Below are 23,620 nucleotides of genomic sequence, written 5' to 3'. Positions count from 1 at the left end.
ATGAGTGGCAGTCTGAGAGCTGTCCCAAGGCTTGTCCCCTCCTTGCAGGTCCCCTTTACACAGGTCCTCCCGCCCCTCCTGAACCTGTTCTCTCTCCAGCACTCTGCTCGGTGGTCACTGCCAGCTTATTGAACAGTCACGTGTGGGGCTCTGTCTGGGGGCCAGGCATCGGCTGCCCCTAGGGACACAGCAGCCCAGGTGCTTGGGAGCCTGCCCTCCTGGCGGTGACTGGGGCAGGGAGGCAGAAATTAAGCCATAATCCCACGTGATGGCTTACGGTCCAGAAATAATAAAGAGGGTGAAGTGCTGGAAAGAACTGAGAGAGGTGAGAGGCTTGCTGTGGAAATGACCCTGAGCCGAGACCAGGAGGGAAAGTGAGGACCAGCTCTGGGGCATCAGAGAGAGAGGTGCGCACCCAGGAGCCCGGGCCCCGGGCCCCAGGCCCACCCAGCCCGGGCGTGAGGAGCAGTGAGCAGCCTGCAGCCGCTTCTCCTGAACCAGCTCAGGGCTGCCTGCTTTCCTCTTGGCTCCCGGCCCCAGACAGCCTCCCTCTGTTCCTACGTGGCTTCCCATCCTGGTGGGAGGGGCGCTGGGAGATGGGTGGCCCACGCCTGGGGAGACGCTGGCTAGCGGAGCAGGCTCAGAGACCTGTGGGCGGTCCCTGTGGGACCACAGATGCAGGCTGAGTCATGTGGCACTGGGGAAGTTAATGACAGATGCATGCGAGCCAGATCACCAGAAAGCGCCTTGGCCTGGGCACCAGCAGCTAGCGCGTGGCTGGTGCCAGCCTGACTCACTGGGTGGCGATCTGGCAGCTTGCTCTCACCTCCTCTCCTGCTTGGGCCTGGGTTCGGCTCGGGGAGGATAAACAGAGCCTCCCCGCCTGCGGCCCAGCAGCTCCCGCGGCCCCGGCCGGATCCCGTGCAGGTGTGATGGATGGCGCCGCCTTCACACCTTCCCTCCGCACACAGGCAGGAGCCGGCGCCATGGAACTGAGGGCCGCTGGGTACTTCAGCTCACAGCCCGAACGGGCAGGCCCAGAGCCGCGGCGGCTTTGCATTTGCTGGGAGAGGAGCACTCACTCATTCCCGCGAGCCTTGCTCTGCACTGTCTGTGCTCCCTCCTTCCTCCTGCTCATCCCGCGGTGTGACTGCAGGCGCCGCGGCCAGGCTTCCGTCCAGCTCAGCGCTGTCCCTCCTTTCAGGACCTGGCCTCCTGCCCCGCTCCAGGGTGTGATGTGGTCAGGGCTGGTGGGGTGCTCCTGTGGGGGGCCCCGTGCAGGGGGCTGTGGCAGCACCAGTGGGGAAGGGCTTCCTGAGGCAGCTGCCTTCACCTGGGAGCCTGGGGGCGCCTCAATGGGGTGGGGGGTGACAGGTGGGCCGTCCAGGTGTGTGTGTGTGTGGGGGTGCGGAGGCGGGGGGCTCTGCTGGGTGGACAGCTTCTCTCAGCTGGCGAAGGCAGTGCATTCTGATTGACTGGTGCCCTTGTGATGCCCAGCAGCCTGCCTGGTTCTTCCCTCTCTGTCCCACAACTTGAGCAGGCCCCTCCCTGAACCCCCCCCCCCCCCCCACTGTCGTGACCCTTCGCTGTGTCATCCTTTGAGCACGGTAGCTCTGCGCCCTCTCCCTAACGTCAGTGCTGATGCGTGTGAGGACCAACACCCTGGTTTCCGTTTCATCTTCGGAAGGTCACACACTTTGAAGGCTGGTGTTTTAAGAGAAAAGCAACATTTTGATGGAAAACATGTTTGGCAGAGGGCTGGATGCCCAGCAGTGTTTCAGGAAGGGCTGGGGTCGTGGCGTTTCTCCAAAATCGTCCTTACTATTTCTAACAACTTTCCTCGGAGGCAACGGAGAATGACCTAAAACATGTCAGAACGCGTCAATGACGGATTGAACGTTTTAGAAATATTGCCAGGGAAAGCACACATAATTCCTCATGGCTAACGGACATGGGGCCCCAGCCCCCAGCACCCTAGGAACGCCCGATGAGGAAGAGAGGCCTGGTGCGTTGGGTTCCGCTTTAGAATTAGGGTGTCTGGGCGCCCGCCTGTCCTGGCCCTCTCCGGGGTGAGCCATGTGACAGCAAGCAGGTCACTCCGTCTCGCCGTCCTTCCCTCGAAAAGGAGTGGTGAGTGATGACGGACCCGTCGAGGCCCCGTTCGTGGGACACGCCCACCGGCCCACGTCAGCGCTGCGGGGTTCCTGTTCTGGAAGCTCGGCGCTGGGTGGGGCGGACGGGACCTCATGCTGTCTGTCTCTCTCTTGCCTTTCAGGTGATGCACCAGGAAGATCATGTCTGAGGTACAGGGAACGGTGGAGTTTTCGGTGGAGCTCCATAAGTTCTATAACGTGGACCTGTTCCACCGAGGGTGAGTGGTGCGTGGCCTGGGGGGTGGGGGTGGGGGGGCCTTTCTTTCTCCTGGCGGGTGGGGGTGTGGAGGAGGGAGGACAGGTTCCAGGACATTCTGGATCAATGGAGAAAGGATTTTCATCATCTTCCCTGCCAAGTGGAAAACCCAAACCTTTAGTGTCCCTCACAATAAACCGTGTACTGAGAGACCAGACAATGCTACTCTCTCTCCTCCTCCTCCTGCCCTTTCTCCCACGCCCTCTCTCGTAGTGGGTTGTCCACTGCAGCTGCCAGGCTGTGTGAAAGGAAAGCGAACTCACTGGAAATGAAGCGGGTGCAGTTCTGATAAAAGGGTGTCCGTGGGCTCAGCGCTCTGGGTATCTTTTCAAACCACGCACCGTAAGCCTGTGCCTGGCTCTCTCAAAAGTGGAGACTTTGCAGCATCCTTCTTAAAGAGATAATTAAAATGCTCTCAGTTTGAGGGCATGCTCTGAACTTGGCATTTTCCATGCAAGATCTCAATACATCTTCAGCGTAGACTTATGCCTCTCAAGGTCATTGCCCATAAAAGCAAGGACGCGGAGTGGTTAGGGGCGTCTAAACATAGACCCATCTGCGTCCTCACATGCCTGCCTTCCTTCCCCGTGACACAGGCCAGGAAACGGAGCATGTGAGGTGCGCACATGAACACAGCAGAGCAGTAGGCGCCTGTCGGCTTGTCATTGCTGCGTAACAAATGACTCTACACCTTGGAGGCTTAGGGTACCAGCTGTGGCTGGAGCTCAGGATTCTGGGCGCAGGCGACTGGAGCTGCCTAGGGCGTGTATGAGATCGTCATGTAGCAGGACGTTCAGGCAACTCATCCAAAACTCCAGGAGAGCCCGGTGCTGTCGGCAGAGGAGGCCTAAAGAAAGGACAGAAATCGGACTCACTCAGCCAGCCTGGGGACTGTTCTTCCCAGATCTACAGGGGTTGGGCGGGGAGGCACCTCATGTAGCCAGGCCCAGCACTGAAATCTAGTATTGAATTAGGCTCAGTTAAAGCCAGAATCACACACAACACATTCATAACTCATTTGTGCCTGCTTATGGCACCGTGAGCCTTCATTGCTGGTATTGGTAGCTGAATGGGAACTAAGATCTGTCCTTGAAAATGAATTCCAATTTCATGTTCAATCTTCTTTCATGTCCTTCTGAGTGAAGTTTTTCAGCCGAAGTTCAGTCCATCTTCTGCCTCTCCAGGGGCACTGAGAGCACTGTCTGCCCACCGGTGTTCTGTGGTTTTGTGGGTAAACGCGGCCCTGTCCACAGAGCACTGCGCACAGGCCCTCCGGTCAGTGTGATCAGATCTGATGCGAAAGGTCAGATGCTCACAGAAACGTGAGGATCGAACCCTCATTGAAGCAACTCCCGTCTTTCTCCACCAGAGCGGAGAGGGTTGAGTTTAGGTCAGGTGATTCCCGGAAGAAGCTGCCATCGTGTTTGTGCCCCGATGTTTGCCATCACGGCCTCATGTCAGGGACAGCCAGCTCCCTGTGAAATTAGCTAAGCAGCCCGACAGGCCTTAATAGACTCTGAAATACGATTACCTTCACTCACCAGAGATCAATTAATTGATTCGTCAGCTCCTGTCAGAAATGATCTTTTTATTCTTCCACTTCTTTAGTCAAGTCTGCTGATCCTTTGTGGCCACCCCACTGTGAGAGAGAGTGGGGCTCAGACGTGGGTGAGGGCCACGCCAAGTGGGCAGCTTGCAGAGGGGCGGATGGGGAGGTCAGCGAGCAGGTGGACCTAAAGGTCAGCAGCGCCAGGGCCTTGACGGGACCTGTTGGCAAAGACAGTGCCCCGCCCCCACATGGATAGCCAGTAGGTAGCACTTTCACACCAGAAGCCATTGGTGTGAAACGCTGTATTTCAGTCACATGACTTCCACTGGTGCAAACCAAGCCATTCTCTCTCTTTATTTTTCCTGAAATCAGTGTGACAGAGCTGTCACCACCTGCCTTTCCATCCGGCACGAGGGATAGAGGTCGGCTCAGTGATTTCTAAGAGGCTTTCTTCCCCTCAGATTCCATAACCCTATTTTCATAGAAACGTGCTCTCCCCTCCCCGTGGCACGGCACTACCATCCTGCTCTGCCCACCGGCAGGGGTTGGCCACGCGGTGCCTCTGGAGATGGGCACTCGGGATGATATTCTAGCACTGAAGATTAGGCACAGGCCTGAGGCCAAGATGGATTCCTCCCGGCCTTGCGCAGCCCCAGCTGAGATCAATCTTTAATCTCACATGCTTAGAGGCAGCGACACGGGGAGCGGAGGGAGAGGAGATGGATGGAGCCCTGGTCCCCGGAGGAGCCTGGTGCACTGGCTGCGCTGTCCACTGAGCACGAGGCGTGCACTGCAGCCAGCAGCCCGGGCGTGGGTCTGGGTACGGAAGGCAGTGACCCTGCCTTGGACAAAATTCAGCCCATTCAGCTTTTCAGGCTGCAACCAACCAATGGTGCAGTGCTCCTCTGTCCCCATCTCCTCCTGGCCAGCTGGTTCCATGGGTAAACACCATCTCAGAGCCACTGGCGTCCTGACTGTGTACTCGGCTCAGCCTCCTCAAGGCTTTGGGACTTGCCCGGGAGGCATTCAACTGCACGTGGCCATCTTGCCATCCAAAAGGCCTTGCTGACCACCTATCTGCTCCCCTCCCAAACCTCTCCAGCAACAACCCATCTGGTTCCTGGCAACTCCATCCGGTTGTCGAGGACAGCATCTTAGGGTGACTCTTGTCCTCTCTCTGTCTCACACCTCATATCCCAGTCAGCCGGAAATCCTGGCAAAACACCCACCTATGACGTGCCTCACTCTGCTGACGCCCTGGTGTAAGCCAGCACCGTGCCGGCCTGGATTTGCACAGGGACCTTCCCTCTGCGGTGCCCTGGCACTGCCCTTGCCCACGTCTGGTCCCCTCACACCACAGAAGCCAAACGGTGCCGAGTCCTCTCCAGTGTCTCCTGGTGGGACCAGAGTTGGGGCTTCGTTTGCTGCGCGTATTCCGGTGTGTCCCGCACTGCCAGGTGTCCTAGACTTGACAGCTGGAGGGGGATTCGGAGCCCCAGACTGGAGCGGAGCGGGGCAGACGTGCCAGCCTGCCTTGGCACCAGGACCGGTCACTGCGGCCAAGAAGTTCGAGTTGGGCAGGTCCTGCTCCAGCTCGCTGTGCACTAACACCCTGTCCAATCGTGCGGCAACGGGAAGCGCCCGTGGCAGCCCCTCCGTGCTTGGCGAGGCTGGAAGGGGCCCCGGTGTAGGTCTTGGGAAGGAAGTCGCCTGGCCGGATTCAAGGTCAGCTTGTAAGAACTGGTGACCTCCTTTATTCCTACTCGTATTGTTAATAATGAAGTGCCTGAAAGTAACAGTAAGATAACTTATCCATCTATTGATAGAAGGGAGGTGTTTTCTCATCACTTAATAGCAATACAACACCCAAGAATTAGGTGCTTCCCAATATATCGGTACAAAGTTGCCATCTGGTGTCCTGGAGGGGACCGTACCAGCGATCTGGGTGGCCTTTGGGGTCTTCCCGCCCTTTCTGCGTCTACGGCCTCCCATCAGCAACACCTGGTGAGCCAACACAGGGATAAAAAGCACAGGGCAGCTTTTGGCTTTGTTTTATTAATCCTCATGAGGATATCCTTCCCATTGCTTTTCAGAGAGAGTGGGAAGGAGAGAGAGAGAGAGAGAGAGAGAGAGAGATAGGAATGTAGAAAGACACATTGACTCTTTGCCACCTGCACCTGCTCCAACTGGAGGCAGCAGCAAACACTCAGGTAGTGCCCTTGACTGCGAACCTAACCCACAGCCCTTTGGTGCAATGTCCTAACCACCGACCCACCGGCCAGGGCACAGAGAGGACCCGGTGCTCACAGGGCCTCCCAGGTGCCGCAGCCCATCTGTCCGTCAGATCCAGTCGATCAGCGGTTGGTTTTCCAGATGAGAAAACCTTGCTCAGAGGCTAAATGATTGCTCCAGGTCGCGCCCTCCCGTTCGTGGCACCTCGGGCGCCCTCCCCGGGCCTGTGGGGGTGCTGCCGTGTCCTCACACCCTGCCTGTCCCTCTGCGTGGAGACCGGAGTCGGTGTGCTTCCCCAGCCTTCCTGCGCTGACCGCGGGGCCGGCGGCGGGGCCGGTCTTGCTAATTGGAAATGTTCTCTGCCCAGACCCCTGTCGCTTTTCCGGTCTGAGGTTCCCAATTGCCGTGTCCTCTCAAGCTGTGCAGACGCAGGGGAGCGGCCTGCACGCCACTCATCTAATCAAGCGACACGCAGGCGTGCAAAGTCAATGTCCCCTCAAATCAAAGGGGACCCACTGCCACCTGTGGGCACAGCGGGTGCCAGGTACTTGGGTCCAGTCATGCTGGGTATCGGCTCTCAGAAGGAGCCTTCCTTCACCGGCAAACGGAGCTTCTCTGGGCGACGGGAGACGGGCAGCCTCACCTTCTCCGAGAGCAGCGTGGCCCCCGGCTGCCCACGCGGGTCAGAAAGCCCAGCTGGGCTGTCTCACCGGGCGGGAACCGCCAGGTGCTGCGAACCATGACAGCCGAGTGAGACACGACAAAGTGTCTATTTGCTCTCGAGACCAGTAATTTAACAGAATGTCGTTGGTCTTGCCCTGGTGGCTGGGTACTGTCAGAACAGCCCATCAGTAGATGAGTGTATGGTATAGGCCGCTTCCTGGGCCTGCTTTTTCTGATTCGTTTTGAACACCGAGGCCCCCGGCTCCCCTACCAGAACCGAGAGTTTCACCAGGATCAGCTGCTCTTCCACTGGCAAGCTGGTCACATGGCCAGTGGCAGCCCACACCCTTGACCACTGTGCAGTATTGCCTCAGGAGACTCAAAGGAGGAACTTTCCCCACCAGGGGGTGCCCCCATATCAGAGAGCAGTGGTCGCCAACTGCTGGCCCGCAGACCACTGGTGGTCTGTGAGGTCCGAAAGGTTGGCAACCACTGCTCCAGAGGTAGAGAGTCTTCGTGTGTGTCTGCCATTCTGTGTGGTCACGTATGATGTGCTGTAGGCATCTCGCCCACCCAGACCCTCGCCTGTCCCAGCTTCCTGCCTGGGAGGCTGGAGGAAAGATTGGGTCCATGGATGGGGGCGATGTCTGGGTCCCACAGGTCTTAGGAAATAATAATATTTTATCTCTAACGAAATATGGGGGAGGGGGGGGGTGTGAGCATCACGCCAATGGTTGCCGGGCACTGTCCCATCTGCATGTCCTGACAATTCTGTGAGCTGACACAGGTCTTGTCACCCGTGGAGAAAGGGGCTCAGCGAGGGAATTGCCGACTTGGTTCTGAGACCCGGTGCTGGACTTCGGAGTCTCAGTTCTGACCTTTTCACAAACAGTAATTTGTGTCTTAGGCCCTGTCCGGTGTCCCTGGGTCAGACTGGCTGTTTCATAATAGACTGGATGGGCAAGTGATTACGGCTAAATGTCACAGAGCTCTGTTTGCACAGAGGATGCGTTCCTGGCCCTGCTGGCTTTATAAGAATTGCATGTGGATTCTCAGGTGCTCACAGAGTGGCCGTGTGGGGGTTGGATGGCATAGCCTGGGGTTTGTTGAGGGAGCCTCTGTTCCTGGGACATGCTTGTTCATTCATCCATCCATTCATTCATTCATTCCTCTGGCACGGGGTGAGTGCCAGCCACGCGTCAGCTCCGTGTTAGTCGCTGGAAACAGAGATGAACAGGGCCCGCTGTCTCCTCCAGCAGCTGTCATGATGGAGATTTCCAGAATCAACTGAGAGCGCCTGTTTATCAGGTTGTCTTTCTTTTCTCTCCTTCGTGTGGTGGTAAGAGCTGTAGGGATACAAAGGAAGGAAAAGGTAGCATTTCTATGGGATTTTGGACATATTTCTTTGGACATATTTCTCTAGACGCATGTGAAGTTCCAAATGATGAGTCACTCCCTGAGGGAGGCTCAGTGGCCCGGGGTGTGTGCGGAGTGAGGGTTCAGAAGTGACTGGGGATTGGCTGGAAGAGGGTTTGGGCATCTGGCACCAAATGGGCCTCCTGGAAGGTGTGGCAACAAGACTCATCTCTAGCGTGTAGGTGCCAGGTGCCCTGTGCCAGCCTCCCTGCCGTGGACAGTGGCTCCTTATCACCCGTGCGGCAATAAGGAGTGTGATCTCTGCTCTTTCTCAGGTATTACCAGATCCGCATGGCCTTGAAGGTGTCCTCAAGGATCCCCCACAGACTGAGCGCCTCCGTCGTTGGGCAGACAGGTGAGCAGGGGGTGGAGGGGGCCCCATCCCCACTGGCAGGCCTTCGGGGATCACTGCGGGCACTGTGTGCCCTCGGGCTGCAGCTCCCGTCACTGTTCCTGTGCTGTGCCCCCTCCCATGGCGTCTCTGTCAGAAGGAGGTTGGTGATTTTGACTGAGAGGAGGGGTGTGAGTCCCTCCATGGCATGAACTGGCTGTGTGGCTCGGACACTGGCAGCTCTGAGCTCCCCTCCCTCACCCGAAAATGAGGGTCAGAAGCTGCCCTCTGCAGGGCCCTTGTCAGGGCTGGTCCTGAGAGGGTGCTGTACATCTCCCGGACATGCCATGTGCAGGGGGCATCTCACAGAGGGGGCACCTGGCCGGGGCCTGGGCAGGGACTCGCCCAAGGTCAGGGCCCATCGCCTGGCCTGTGAGTGGTCCTGTGGTCAGGGCTTCAAGGCTGGCGGGTTCTGTGTTCCCTGATGGGACGCAGCCCCTGGGGAGATGCCTGGAAGCCCAGTGGGACTGAGGCCCGCTGACCTGAGGGCAGCCACCCCAGGCAGACTGGGCCTCCGATTCCGCTGTGACTGCAGAGCCAGAGCTGGGCTTCCTCTCTGACTGAACTCCTCTGGGAGCGGACAGCCCCCCACGAGGACCAGACTGCAGGGTTCCCATAGCTGGCAGAGCCCAGCGAGTGGCTTGGGAAAAATTAGACCAGAATGGGGCCATGCAGAGACAAAGAAAAGAAAAATGACATGCAATTGGTGGAGAAAAGCATTTTCTTTCTTGGTCTCGTTGACACGGGGTAATCACGGAGCATTTGGTGTGCCCTTGGCATCGTCAGCGAGCATAATATTTAGAACAGAGGGCGCCAGAGGCCAGCAGTAACCACAGGTCACCCTGGGGGCAGCCGAGAGCATTTCGGTTTCTTCCTCAGAGTGAGTGTTCCAGTTAGACTATTTCCAGCTGGATATTGCTGCATTCTAAGGGACTCCAAACCTTAATGGCTGAAAACAGTGGTGGATTCTTGAGGGTTTGAGTGGCGGAGGATTAAGGGGGCGGGGGGATCAGCCAGGCACTCAGGTGCTGCTTCCTGCTGAGATCTCGGCGGAGGAGGGAGCTTCTGAGATGTGCCCACCCACATGTCTGATGCCAGCGTGGGCCCCCTGCACCCCTTCGTGGGCCCCTCTGTGTGTTCAGCTGTGGGAGGGCACCTGGGCAGACAGATGCACTGCTATCTGCCCGCATTGCCGAGTGAGAAGAAAGAAAAGTGTAGCCCCTCAGACAGTGAGGAGGATGGATCAACAAAGAGCTGGAAAGAATCCAAGCACGAGGGATCCGCTGGCGTCTTTGACACTCATTCATCAGGCAGTCTTGTTGGGACGAATGATTTCACTTGGCTTTTTTGCTATACTCAGGTCTAAAATGAAAGCAGACAGAGCTGGCTGTGGTGTCTAGAGAGGCGGAATCCAGTCCAGCCGGTGGCTCAGTGGTTGGGCATCAACCCATGAACCAGGAGGAACCACGTTTGTTCCCCTAATGGGGCACAGGCCCAGGTGGTGGGCTCCATCCCCAGTTGGGGGCATGCAGGAGGCAGCCGATCACTGTTTCTCTATCAATGCTTCTGTCTCTCTATCCCTGTCCCTTTCTCTCTCAAAAACTCAATAAAAACATATTTTTAAAAAGAGAGAAACAGAATTCAGTGGTGTGAGGGCCCCAGGCTCTGTCTGGGGAAGGCTAGAGGAGAAGGTCAGGCAGATACTGTTCAAGTTTCACGCACAGTAGAAATCGCGAGTCCTGAAAATGAATGTCCTTGTTTTTCTTCCCTGAAGTAAATGTGCTTTTCCTCCGCCGCCTGAGGTGGGTGTTATTGGCTGGCCCATATTTTCCCATCGGCAGCCTCGGCGCTAATGAATGGCTATTGATCCTGCAGGGGAGTGAGCGCACCTGGCCCGGGGCTGGGTGGAAGCGTCCGGTTTTGTTTTCCATCTCGGAGAGTTTATAAATGAGGAGAGAGGCGGAGCGGGTGTTTGTGGGTAGGTGCTGGAGCTTGGTTGTTAATTTTGTTTCAGCAAGTGTGCACCACTAGCCTTCTCTACATTTCTTATGGTTTTTTGTAATAGTCAAATAACAAGGAAATTATTATATTTTAAATATATTTTTATTGATTTTCAGAGAGGAAGGGAGAGAGAGATAGAGACACCAGTGATGAGAGAGTATCATTGATCAGTTGCCTCCTGCACACAGGGATCAAGCCTGCAAGCTGGGCCTGTGCCCTGACCGGGAATCGAACTATGACCTCCTGGTTCATAGCTCAATGCTTAACCACTGAGCCATGCCAGCCGGGCAAAAGGAAATTTTTTTTTTTTTTTAAAGATTTGAATAATTTCATTTTTAATCCTCACCTGAGGATATTTTTCCATTGATTTTTAGAGAGAGTGGAAGGGAGTGAGGAGGGAAAGAGAGAGAGAGAGAGAAACCATGGCCCTGACCTTTCCTAGCCTCCCCCACACTGGCCAGTTAGCCTGGCCCTGCCCCAGGGCCTCACACTCCCCACAGTCCCTGAGTCAAGGGCTTCGGCTGGCCTAGCAGGTGGCCTACAGGATGCTGCTCTCTGATTGGTTGGTGCCTGGGCTAAGCAATTTGGAAGGTCCTGCCCCGTTTCTTGACTACAGGTCTGACTCAGGTAACAGACCAGGCGGAGGAGTCCACAGGGAAAGGTGAGGCATAGAGGAGAGGGTGCAAGGAGAATGCCCTGTGAATGGGGAGTGCCACTCTTTCATAGCTGGGGAGGGGGCAGCCGACATGGGGGCTGGTCAGGTGTGGCTCAGCCCTGGGCAGTGGGACTGGCCCTCGGGGGGACATTCCGTCCCTGCAGAGTCAGACGCAGAGCGATCACCGGGGCTCGCCCGCTCAGCAGTCACTCTCAGGGCTCCCTGCTATTCTGTAGTGGGTCCCCGCGGGCCCTACCTCCATGGTCTCCATGGGCCAGAGCGCAGCTCTGCTCCTGGGAACCACAGGGTCACAGCCGGGCGGTGGGGGAGGGGAGGGGGGGGCTGCCGCTCTTACAAACACCAGGTGCGCTGCGTGCGGTCTGGCTGCCCGCGGCTCCGGGCAGCAGATGGCCCGGCAGACGGTGCGGGCGCCGGGCCACACTGCAGGGCGTCAGCCTCCCAGGGGGTGTCTCCTGGGGGCCTGAGGACAGAGTGGGTTTCAGGGAGAAGATGGAGCCTGGGTTCTGCTCTTCGCAGAAAGCCCTCCCTGTGCTCAGGTGGGTCCAGTGCAGGCAGGAAGCACAGGACCGGGGAGTGGGGGTGGGGTGTGGGGTGGGGCTGGTCCTGCAGGGAAGCAGGGGAAACAGAGGCAGCCAGCCTGGTCTCCGCAGGGACACAGGAAACAGAGGCAGCCGCAGTGGGCTGGCTGCTGGGCCCAGACCCAGCTCCCTCCACTGTGCTCATCCATTGCCTCTGCCAAATCCTCGGGTCGGGTGCCGGGAGCTTGGTCAGTTGTGCGTTCTGTAAATACTTGCCTGGCCTGGGCAGCATGGGGGGCCAGGTCTGTGGTAAGCCCTCCCCTGGACTGGGGCTTCCACACAGGTGACGTGGGACCTGCTTAGCCACCGTCACATTCCCATACCTTTGATTGCAGTGTATCGTTCTGGCTGTTCTCTTTCATTTCTGACTCGCCGTGCCTGGCTGGTGAGGTAACATGTGCACAGGTGTGTGCACACAGGGGACAGCGGAATGGACAGGCGTGGGCAGCAGCAGGTGGGCAGTGCAAGGTGATGTTCTTTGGAGTCAGTAAAGCCGTTGTTGTCATCACAACCTGCATGTCTTTTTCCACACGGATCACTGCAGACTGCTGTGCCCACCCTGTGTAGGACCAGGTGCTATCTGAGGTCTCAGCATCCATGGGGGTCACACTCCCCACAGATGAGGGGGTGACTTCCATGGCAAATTCCTTGCTGGGCCAGGGGTGTGCAAGGCCTTGAGGGCCCACACCTTGGACCCCAGGTCATAACCCCTTAGCCACACTCAAATACCCACCATCGTCTCAGATCTTGCCTGTGCCTGGTGAGCTGGCCCAGGTCACAGTGTGGCCCAGCTGACCTCTGACCCATGACCCCCTGGGCCTGTGTGAGCCCCCAGAGTCATCCCCGGGCCCCAGCTTTTGTGGAGGCACCCTTATTTCTGGAAATCCGTGTCCTTGCCTGATTCACTCAGGATAGACCTACCTCCTTGCCGGGAGGAGTCTGTCCCAGCCCCACAGCGCCCCCCGCCTTCCACATCCAGACAGAGTCACCGGGCTCCTGGGCCCTTCTCCCTGGGAGCCCCTTTCTCCTGCAGTGTTCCTGCTGGTGGCGGCAGAGGCTCCGGGGAGCTGGCAGCCTCCGTAGCATCATAGAAGGTCATATCTCTGTACCCCGCAGCGAGTGCCCCGGCCTGACCTTCAGAAAGCATCAGGTGCCGGGAATACTCACGCCGCCCCTTTCCTGGAAAAACCCAATGACGGTCTCCTGCAGGTGCTTTCTCTTCCGTCCGCTCCCGGAAACCTCGCCAGCTGGCTCCCAGGTGGCTCCGCTGTCCCCGTTCCCAGAGATGCCCAGGAAGCGATCTGGGTAGAGGTGTCCTGGGACCACGTTCGGCTCGCCAGGGAGCCTGCTCATGGGGAGACTCGCACAGTTCTCACACTCCCTCCCCTCATTCCCAGGCACCGCACGCCCATTATGGGAAGTGAGCGGCCAGCGTTCTCCCTCGTTTACGCTCCGATTCCGTGGCCGGGCCACGGCCACACGCAGGAAGGGGAACGGGGCTTGGGCATTGCTCTCCTCGGGCCGGACAGACACCGAGCAGGCTGGGGGCTGGGTCCTGGGGTTCACGGCCCCGCGGCCTCCTGTTTTGCAGAGGGCGGCAGCCTGCACGCGGCCTGCGCCCACGAGAGCGCCGTGCACAGCCGCGTCTTCCAGATCGCCTACAGGAACGAGGAGGTGCCCATCGGCGACGCCGCCGTCTTCCGGGCCCACCTGCTGCTGGACGGGGAACGGGTGAGTCCTGGGTCGGCCGGCGGCCACGCCTCAGCTCCTGCCCTGAGGCGCGGTGCCCGCCAGGCGCCTTCTGTGCCCACCAAGGGGGAGCGGTCCAGGCAGCTGCAGTCTGCTCCGGCATCTGAGGGATGTGAGATTCCCGACCTCCCTGCTCTTCCGCACTTAGGTGCTCGTTCTCTCATTCCTACACTCGCTCGTTTCCCAGCCCAACGTGTTGCCGTACGGGCGTGCTGACTGTCTCATCCACCGGTGAAATGTTTTGGAGATGTGGGTGAAGTCATAACTGGGCTCAGTCCAGCCCCGCTCATCCCGGCCCGGGCTTCCCGCCAAGCCCAGAGGGGCGGCAGGGAGCCTGGATCTGGAGCTCACAGTGAATCTTCCTTCCCGGGCAAACGCACGCCCAGGAGATTGGGGGCTCGCCGTGCCAGGCTCCTTCCTGGGGCTGCGCAGGAGGTTGCGACGCTTGGGCTGTGTGTACACAGCACGGTTCCTGATTATGCAAAACAGAGCGAGGAGATGGAGTTATTCATAGCCCATGGATCCAGCAGAATGTGAACTTTTAAAGGCTTTTTTTTTAACTACAAATTTTAAAACACCAGGGGCCTAAAGATAAATTCCACCCATATGTCTCAGCCTGAGTTACGCTTCCCCAGGAATATATTTCCGAAGAGGAGACAGTGCCATCCCTGCGGGATGAGAACGTTCTGGCAAAGGAGGAAGCCCCAAAGCGGTGGGGTGGGGATGAGTTTTCTCTGTTCCTCAAGATGCGTCAGTGTTTCCTGTGGCGGCTCTGTCCCGCGCCAGGTCAAGAAGGAATCTAGGTGACACTGTCCCTGAATGATGCCAGACCACGGGATACTGGGCAAGAAATTGGGGGGTCAGCTGCCAGGGCTCAGCCACAGGCAGAGGCTGTCAGCAACTGGGGAGCCTGAGCCAAGCGGAGCTTCCAACTGCATGGCCTGATCAGGGCTCCCTCCCTTCCTTCCTTCCTCCCTCCTTCCCTCCCTCCCTCCCTCCCTTCCTTCTTTCTTTCCTTCCTTCCTCCTTTCCTTCCTACCCTCCTTTCTTCCTTCCCTCCCTCTCTGCAAACAATAATAAAATTAAAAAAATTCATGTCAAATCTGTTTGGGGAACGAGGTTCCTGAGGTCCTGCAATGGAGCAAATGGTTTAACTAGCATTTCTTTGGCCACTGGGATTCTTCCCCAAATTTGACTGCATAAATCCCTCCCGTTGTCCATGCAATGCTCACAGACACCCTGTCCACCAGAGTTCCGTGGCACATACATGGACCAGAGTGATCTCACATCATTACTTCCTGGTGAGATTCCTTCCAGATTGTGAGACAGAGACTGGCCGGTGTTGTCATTGGCCACACCTGACCCTGAACCCCCTCGAGCTTTGTCTCTCCCGCAGGTGGAAGAGGCCCTGAGTGAAGTCGACTTTCAGCTCAAGGTGGACCTGCACTTCACGGACAGTGAGCAGCAGTGAGTGCCCTTGAACTTGTGAATCCTGGCACCGCATTCCCTCCCCCAGCCCTTCCCCCACCCCCCCTCGGGCAGCCTCATGGCATGAACCTCAAACATCTTTAGAAATACCTTTCTCTGACTGACTTACTCACTTAGCACAATACCTCCTAGGTCCATACATGCTGTCACAAAGGGTAAGATTTTACTCTTTTAATTTAAAAAAAAATTCTAAAAAATGTGTTTTATGATTTCACAGAGGAAGGGAGAGGGAGGGAGAGATGGGAACATCAATGAAGAGAGAGAATCATCGATCAGCTGCCTCCTACACGCCCCACGCTGGGGATGGAGCCCACAACCCGGGCATGTGCCCTGACCGGGAATGGAACCGCGACCTCCTGGTTCGTAGGTGAACATTCAACCCCTGAGCCCCACCAGCTGGGCAGGTTTTGCTCTTTCTTACGGCTCAGTAATAGTCCACCGCATGCATGCACCACGGCTTTTTACTCCTCTCGTCTACTTCCTATGGAAGACTCTGAGGCTTCCATAGCTTGGCTATTGTAAATGAAGGCTGCAGTGAACGTAGGGGCACATACATTCTTTCACTTGCTCCTTTTAATAAGCCAACATTTGATCAACTCCTACAGTGTGCCATGGAGTGTGCCAGGTGTTGGGGTATGAAGGTGAATTTCTCACATCTCCTGGTCTTAAGAGGTGGGGTCTAGTGGAAAATGAAGATTTGCAGAGGCAGCTCAGTGCTGGCATCTGTCAGGAAACACAGCGAGTGTAGATGGGGGGCCAGGCGGGGTCCCCCCTGAGACAAGCCTCGGACAGAGTCTGACTGTCCTTCCATTCTTGGCGGTGGGCTTGGAGGTAGTGACAGCAGAGTGCACATCCCAGATCTGCCAGGAAACAGCGGGATGTCTCTTTCCTCTCCTCTGAGCCTCAGTTTCCTCATCTGCCTGTCACGGGAAAGACAGCTTCTACCAGACGGTCTTCGCAGGGCTCCGATGGCTGAGGCATGGCCATGGCGGCGGGTGGCCTGGGCAAGGCTGTCACCAGATCTGCGTGGATGGAGGCAGCAATGGTGCCATCACTCACCTCGCCCCCTCGCTTGCCTTGCAGGCTGCAGGACCCAGCGGGGCCCCCTGCGATCAGCAGCCGGACGCTCGGCCTACACTTCCATCCCCGCCAAGGCCTGCACCACCAGGTGCCCGTCATGTTCGACTATTTCCACCTGTCAGTGATCTCAGTGACCGTCCACGCTGCCCTGGTGGCCCTGCAGCAGCCCCTGATCAGGTATGGCGCCGGGAGCCTGAGGCATGAGCAGGCACCTGCTGGTCACACCACTGTAGAGGGGGCGTGAGGGACACCGAAGTGGCCGAGTTGGTCAGCACTGACCAGAGATGCTCACCCCCGGTGCAGGTGGGGTGCAGGGCGGGCTGCTGGGCAGGGAGAGGTGGGCGGGGCAGCTGAGGGCATCAGGAGCCCCTGGGCACAGGCTGGGTCGGGTAACAGAGTACAGACCCGACTCGAAGACTTGGCCGCTCCACCTGGCTTGGCTTTGCCTATTTGAGAAGTCACGTGTAGGCCCCAAGACTCCTGATCTTCCTCCAACAGGAATGGGTCCTGCCCATCGAGGTTTCGTGACTCATGGCAGGCAGTGGCCGGGCAGGGCAGGGCTCGATGCCTCCCCATTGCAGGAGAGGAGCTCGATGGAAACCCACAGGCTCGGCTCCTCCAGGCCGGGGTAACAGACCTGGCTCCGCCCTCTCTCGCTGCCGGAAGGGTTTCTGTGTGTTCGCTCAGTGTCTGGGAAGAAAGACAGCCCTTAGAGGTCACGGGAAATGCCTGTCACATAGGGCAAGCCCTGGTTTTTTTAGAAAAGCCATTTTCAAGGCGTCAGGCAAATCCAATCAGAGGAAAGCAGGTGTGAGATCAAAGCTTAGCTAAGAAAGACCCACCATGCAGGGTCCCTCCTGAGCACCTGTGCAGTATGGTGTCACTAAGGCTGGTCATCCTCAGGGCCTCTTTGCCATCAGAGACTCGGAATCGCGCTGTGGGAAGAAGACATGCCCATAAAATAGTCTTGGCAATGGAAGACAATTGACCGTTAGGGTAATTAATGAAAGATGGAGAGAGAGAGGCCATGAGAACAGGACACTTGGTCACTCCGTCACTGGAGGGAATCACAAAGGGAAAGGAGGTAGCCATGAACCCAAACCGAGAAATCCAAGTGATTGTACTGGCTTCCAAATCCCCTTCCATCTGCCTGTGACGGTCGCCCTCACGCCTGTCAGCTGGGCTTCCTGTTGACTTGCTGAGCTGGCGGGGCCTGTACGGTTGTCCATGGAACAGATGACAACGTCTCCAACGGCATTGGCCTTGTGGGCTTCATCATCAACGTCTGACAGCCACGATCCTACTGGGACCGCCCTCCTGAAGGACTGGCCTTTGGGCTCCCCAGCCGTTCCCCCCAGGAGCTGCCTTGGTGGAATCATCTTTCTCTACATCCTCTTTCCCCCTTTTCGCTTCTCTCCTCTTCAGCTTCACTCGCCCGGGAAGAGGCTCCTGGCTGGGTAAGGGCGGCCTGGACGCGGGCCCGGAGCAGTCTCTCTCTCTGGAGAACCTGGTCTTCGGCGCCGGGTACTGCAAGCCCACTTCCTCTGAGGTACGTCCGCGAGGGGCTGGGCGGCGGCTCTGAGACCAGCAGCCTTTGCTTCATGTGTGTATGGGGGAGGGAGGCGGGGGGGGGGGGGGGGAGTCAAGTGTCAGCTGCTTCAGACATCCCACTTAGAGCGTCGTTGCTCTGGGCGTCCCTCATCACCATCTGTCCCTCCATCCCTTGTTTAGTTGCTGCTACTTCCCGCAGACATATTCCAGCTGCCAGGCCTGGAGCAGGTGCCGAGGGTCCGGTCTGCATGCGGCACCTCTTTGACCTGGTTCCTCAAAGGATGGGGCATGTTGTGTGGGGCTCCCGAGGGAGTGCCAAGGGGGCTGCCCTGGGAGATGTCAGAAGCCCTAGGTCTGGTGTGGGTGGAGCTGGGGCCCCTGTGGCTCACCCGGCCCATCTGATTCTGTTGCATCCATGGAGGTAGAGGGTGACCGGCCACCGCCGAGCCTGGGTGACGGGAGCGAGAGAAGTCTGGTCTCAGGCGCCTCCCGTGCTAAGCACAAGGTGGCTTGGGGTGGAGGTGGGGGGCTCTTCACCTCTAACGTGGGGTGACTGTATTTTAGAGAGGGTTCCGGAGTTCACATGGGTCCAACAGTACAGAAATAGACTCCTGGCAGGCATGTGGCATGGCATTCTTTTTAAAAAAATTCCTCTTTCTGGGCTACTTTGTGTGTCAGAGAAGACATCCTGGCTTCCCGGAGTCAGAGAGAACGCGTGTTTGTGGTGCAGCTGTGAGCTTGCTGTCAGGCTCAGCTCCATGGGTGGTTTGCAGGACCTGATTCTCTGCCACGCATCGTCCATCTGGGCCCGTTCAAACTGCTGGCTCAGCGCTGTGCCCCCAGCTGCCTGCCCACCTGGCAGGGGCTGCGGGCAAAGAATGAAGCTCACCTCCACTCCGTCCCTGGGGCTGGGCCTCCCGATCCCTAAGGAGCAGGTGCCGCGGCCCCCGCGGCTCGGGGGCAGGCGCTCCCTCCCACACGGCTCCTTGCAGCGGCCTCGGCACAGGCGCTGGTGGCAAGACCATGCTCAGGAGGGGAGGGTTGCTGTGCCTTGAGTGTCCCTTTGTCCTCAGCGCCTCCCACCTCAGCCCCTCTGACAGCCTCGGATTTAGGGCCGGAGGGAGGCTCGCTCTCCTCCCCATCGGAAGCCCGCAGCTTTGCCTGGGGAATTATTTTCCCTCCAACTCCCGGCTTATCCGTCAAAAGGGGTTTGCATGCCTGCCTGGCGGGGTTGCTGGGATTAAATGAATAAGCCTATAAAAGCCTCGAGCTTCCAGCCTGGCATAGCTGTGCTCCCGAAACCCCTGGGCTGGTGTTATATTCCTTATAGCTGATCCACATCATTAAGCTGGGTGATAATTAAATCGGATGCTACTCCAGGAGCCCCGGGGTGGGCTCATGGGCAGGACACTGGATGAGGGACTTTATGTAGTTCTGTTCTTGGCTTCAGCACCAGCCTACTGTGCGGCCCTGAGTCAGACCATTGCCCTCTCTGGGTCTCCGTGTCCCAAGGAAGGGAGATGGGTGAGATCGCCCTGAGGCCTCTGCGGTTTCTCCTATGAAATCTGTTTGCAGGAGAGATAGCATCCTCACAAAGCGCTGGGCTCTGGGTGCCATCCAGTCAGCAGACTAGCGGACGGGTGCTCCGGGCCCCTGAGGTCCCTCCCTGCCTGTCTGCCCTGGGTCTCAGATCTGCTCTGGCCACGGGAGAGCAGAGCAGCAGGTGGGGCCAGCGAGAGGCCTGTGTTCCCACCACCAGCCTCCCCTGCCTCCACGCCCTGTCCATCCCTCCTCCGCCGCCCTGAGCCTCGAACAGGATGTTTCTTCCTCTGAAAGACAGCAGGACGCTCCCGGCCTCATCCGGCTCGTGGCTGCTCCGGCAGCAGATACAAACCGTGCCGTGGGCACAGCTGTTTGCTGAGCAGCTCAGACCCGACGGGGTTCCTGCCCAGAAGAGTGTTCCCCCCGCCCTGGCCTTGCAGGAAAGAAACCCACATTTAGACGGGACTCTGCCCCTCCCTAGCCTGGGTCCCTGAGTCTGGTCAGTGAGCCGTCCGGACTCCCTCCCCTGCCCGGTCAGTAAAGTAACAGCAACACTGGGGGTGTCGACAGGCGGGACAGTGCACACCCCTGTGAAGGCAGCTGCCGGGGGCAGGTTCCAGGCTTAGTGATTCTAGAAGCCAACAGAGAACTGCTATTGTGATCCTTCCCCCCCCAAAATACCAGCCCATCCTCCTGAGCCACATCCTGTTTTCCCCGAAAAATGATCTGCCCAGCCCCACGCGGCTGCCTCCGGGGTTCTGCATAATTGAATGTATCTGATGGTTCCGATCACCCTGAAAAATCTCTTTACAAATATTGAAATAATAAGAGATCCATCAGAGCGCCAGTGGAGTAACATTACCTTCCGTTCCCATGGCAACCACGGGGCGCTCGTTCGGCGGGGCGGTTATTGACGGCGTTTGCCCACAGCCGCGTGTGGGGTTGGCTCGGTGAGTGTGCACCGGGGCTTTATCGTTGCCTGCCGTGCGTGCGGCTCATTTCGACTTCCGTTCATTGTGGGGATTTAGAAATGGTTTTTATTTGCTGGCTTGGTTCTGTTTGATTTTTCGGAAGGCATGCTGCCAGTGGCCGGTGAGCAGCTTCCTGGCTGTGCTGCTGAGTCTGTCCTCTGTGTGTGTGTGTTTAGGGGGGAGGGGGTAGAGGTCATTGAATGGGTTCAACGGGATCTCTGGGGGATAGACTCAGTGGCTAAAGGACACCCCAGGAGGCAAGAAATCCAGCACCCAGAAAACAGAAGGCGGAGGGATACTCACTGGGCAACCAGTACGTGCTGCCCAGAGTGCTCACTTTTTGCAAGCACAGTGATCTCTTTCGAGTCTTAACGTCCACAGACGTTTCTGAGTAGGAGCCCATTCTACAGGTGAGCAAACTAAGACTGAGAGGCCAGGCATCCTTCCTAATGGTAGTTGTTTGAACCAGAATTCAAACCCAACTCTAGGTAACGCTGGAGTGATGTTTCTTCTGCGTGTATTTGCACTAACAAGAGCTCACCCCACGCTTGTCCTCATGGTTGATGTGTTTAGAATGGCCCGCGTGTGGCCAATACGGAATTAATTTTTTTGCACCCATTTACTGGTCTCATTTTCTTTAGTGCAGTTGCAATTGGAAGTAATAGAAGTGGAATGAGTCCTCGTTTTGCTCATGTGCACACACAAATTGCAATTTGCAAAGCAGTGTTAGAACCCAGGGTGACCTGACACACAGCCCTCGTGTTTTTAAAATCTCACATGTAGCCACCGCGTGGTGACCATTCGGGAACACGCACACCTGATCGAATTGGAGAGGAGTACTGGTTTCCCTTAAACCAGAGCCTTCCTTCAAATTAGACCGTAAAACACAGACATTCTTCGGAAAAGGGGGAGGGTTCAGGGATGCTCTGAAAACTCGATTTGCCTGATGGGTGTGAGCAGTGGAATGTTCCTCATTAAACATGAAGAATGCCCCGTGCCTGCGGCTCACGGCATTGCTGAGCGGCGCACGCTGCTGGGGAGGAACGCTAACAGAGCACACGGAGAGGAACGGGCGCGGTGGAAGTGCTGACGCTGCTGTCTGAACAGATGGCTCAGTGTTCCCACCGCGGCGTGCTCCGGGCTCTCTGTGCAGCGGTGGCCGCCTCGGCTGAGGGCCTGCTGTCTGCAGACCCGGTGCAGCTGGGCACCGGCCTGTGCATGTCCTCCGAAGGCTCTGCAGCATCACCTCTTCCAGGAAGCCTGTCCCGCCCATCCCACCACCCGTTCCCAGCATCCCAAGGCTTCTCCTAGTGGGCCTCCACATTTCGCAACTGGGCATTTGTGTCCCTGGTTCCTCCAACTTAAGAACAGTTTGCCTGCCCTAGCCGGTATGGCTCAGTGGATAGAGCGTTGGCCTGCAGACCAAAGGGTCCCAGATTTGATTTTGGTCAAGGGTATGTACCTCAGTTGCAGGCTTCTCCCCAGCCTAGGCCCTGGTTGGGGCATGTGCAGGAGGCAACCAAATCGCTGTGTTTCTCTCACATTAATTTTTTTACCTGTCTTTCCCTCTCCCTTCCACTCTAAAGATCAATGGGAAAACATCCTTGGGTGAGGATTTTAAAAGAAAAAGAGACGCTTCCCCTAGTCAGTGGGGTGTGAGGACGGGGGGCAGTGCGTATGAATCTCTGGAGCTCCCATGTTTAGCAGACAGGAAGCGCCAAGCTTAGAGCAGTTAGGATCATGGTGAGGAATGGAGGGAACTGGCCCTGGGCCTTGCCGGAGAATAGAGAGAAACCCAGCGGGACTCCCAATCATACTTGTAACCGAGTAGATCAATAATGACAACGGATGCATTTACCCAAGACGCATCACCCATCGGCACTAAGGTAACTCACAGGAGGGCTGTGAGTTATTCAGGGTTAATATGTCAACTTATCTAATTACTAGTGAGGTCTTGCTTTTAAAGGTTTGAATTGGCCCGGCTCTCTCGGGGATGTAGGAATCGAGCGATTCACTGAAGAAAATGCCATCACGTGTGGAAGGGTTCACATGAAATTCCTACTGATAACAACCCTAAGACTAATGGGCCTGCCTTTGTGCTGCTTATGGGAAGCTTTCTTCTCACTCCTGCGTGCCCAAGGAGGGCCGCGAAGACCCTGTCCGTGGTGCTGAAGCTGGTGAGGGTTGGGAGGAGGTGAACTCGACCTCCTGACCCCAGGCTATTCCTGTAATTCCAAGCCCACTGAATTGTAGGGCACTCTGTTGCTTTGCTTCATAAAATGAAATCACTAAAACTGACCTTACAGTGACTTGGGAGCAAGCTGAGTCAGAAAAGTATCTTTTAAATATCGCAGGGTCATACACAGAGAGGAAAGGAAAGCACGTTGAGGAGTCAGGAAGGAAAACAGTGAGCAACAAGGATTGCCGGGCCTGATTCTCAGCCTCACAGTGTGCGCTTGTCCTCCGCACCGGACGGAGCGTTGAACTCTCAAAGGGTGGTGAGGACGAACACCGATGAGGGAGGACTTGGTCCTGAGGAGCGATAAGGAGAGGCTGTTGTGAGCAGGGAGCAGGGCCAGAAACGGGGCTCGGGGCTGCTCCAAGAACTCGGACTAGGGACCCATCCCCCTGGAGCCGGCAGCTTTATGAACCAGCTGCCGGCTTTTATTTCTGCTGAGTCACCGCTGACGGAGGAGGCACTGCGGGGCTAAGTGAATGTCTCCGTCCACGCGCACAGTCCCGGCCGGGCCCCTGGCCTCCGCCAGGCCCGGTTTCCGGAGGCCCAGGCCGCGCACTGAGAAAGGCTTCCCCTGCCAGCACTCAGCGTGGGAGTGTCTCCCCTGCGGGCAGAGCGGAGCGGCCGCGGATAAGTCATTAGGCTCCTGGAGCCACAGTCTTTTTGTCCGGGACAGTGGTTGGCAAACTCATTAGTCAGCAGAGCCAAATGTCAACAGTATGACGACTGAAATTTCTTTGGAGAGCCAGGTTTTTTAAACTTAAACTTCTAACGCCACTTCTTCAACATAGACTCACCCAGGCTGTAGTATTTTGTGGAAGAGCCACACTCAAGGAGCCAAAGAGCCGCATGTGGCTCGAGAGCCAGTTTGCCGACCACTGGGAAATGGAAATACGAGTTTTTATTATATTTATTTATTTAATTTTAATCCTCACCTGAGGATATTTTTCCATTGAGTTTCTTTAGAGAGAGGGGGAGACAGAGAGAAACATTGATATAAGACACATGTGTCAAACACAAGGCCCGAGGGCCAAATCCAGCCTGCCAGGCCTTGCAATGTGGCCCGCACCGCGCTGTCATCACTGCAC

The 23,620-nt window shown here is 57.1% G+C and overlaps 1 protein-coding gene across 7 annotated transcripts in view; it reads left to right on the top strand.

Annotated features, from left to right (window-relative positions):
• The window catches only part of FAM135B (family with sequence similarity 135 member B), a 68,842-nt gene that overhangs the window by 27,552 nt on the left and 17,670 nt on the right, over positions 1–23,620 (top strand). For 4 of the 7 annotated variants that reach the window (XR_014793195.1, XR_014793196.1, XM_084864633.1 and 1 more), the window contains exons 1-6: positions 2,334–2,371; positions 8,545–8,624; positions 13,313–13,646; positions 15,061–15,131; positions 16,236–16,409; positions 17,658–17,781. Coding sequence is in view for 5 of the 7 variants with exons in the window: in XM_084864633.1 (XP_084720759.1) it covers positions 13,329–13,646; positions 15,061–15,131; positions 16,236–16,409; positions 17,658–17,781 (687 nt within the window). In the remaining 2 variants the exon portion in view is untranslated. Of the gene's footprint in view, positions 1–2,275; positions 2,372–8,544; positions 8,625–13,312; positions 13,647–15,060; positions 15,132–16,235; positions 16,410–17,657; positions 17,782–23,620 lie in introns of those variants that run through there. The other 3 variants (XM_084864635.1, XM_084864636.1, XM_084864634.1) reach the window with 1 other exon arrangement.

Source organism: Pipistrellus hanaki (genome assembly GCF_964339955.1).
Source record: "Pipistrellus hanaki genome assembly, chromosome: 17".
NCBI classification, from domain to species: domain Eukaryota; kingdom Metazoa; phylum Chordata; class Mammalia; order Chiroptera; family Vespertilionidae; genus Pipistrellus; species Pipistrellus hanaki.
The sequence above is the reverse complement of the archived record's forward strand: the minus strand, read 5'-3'. Positions and strand labels throughout refer to the sequence as shown.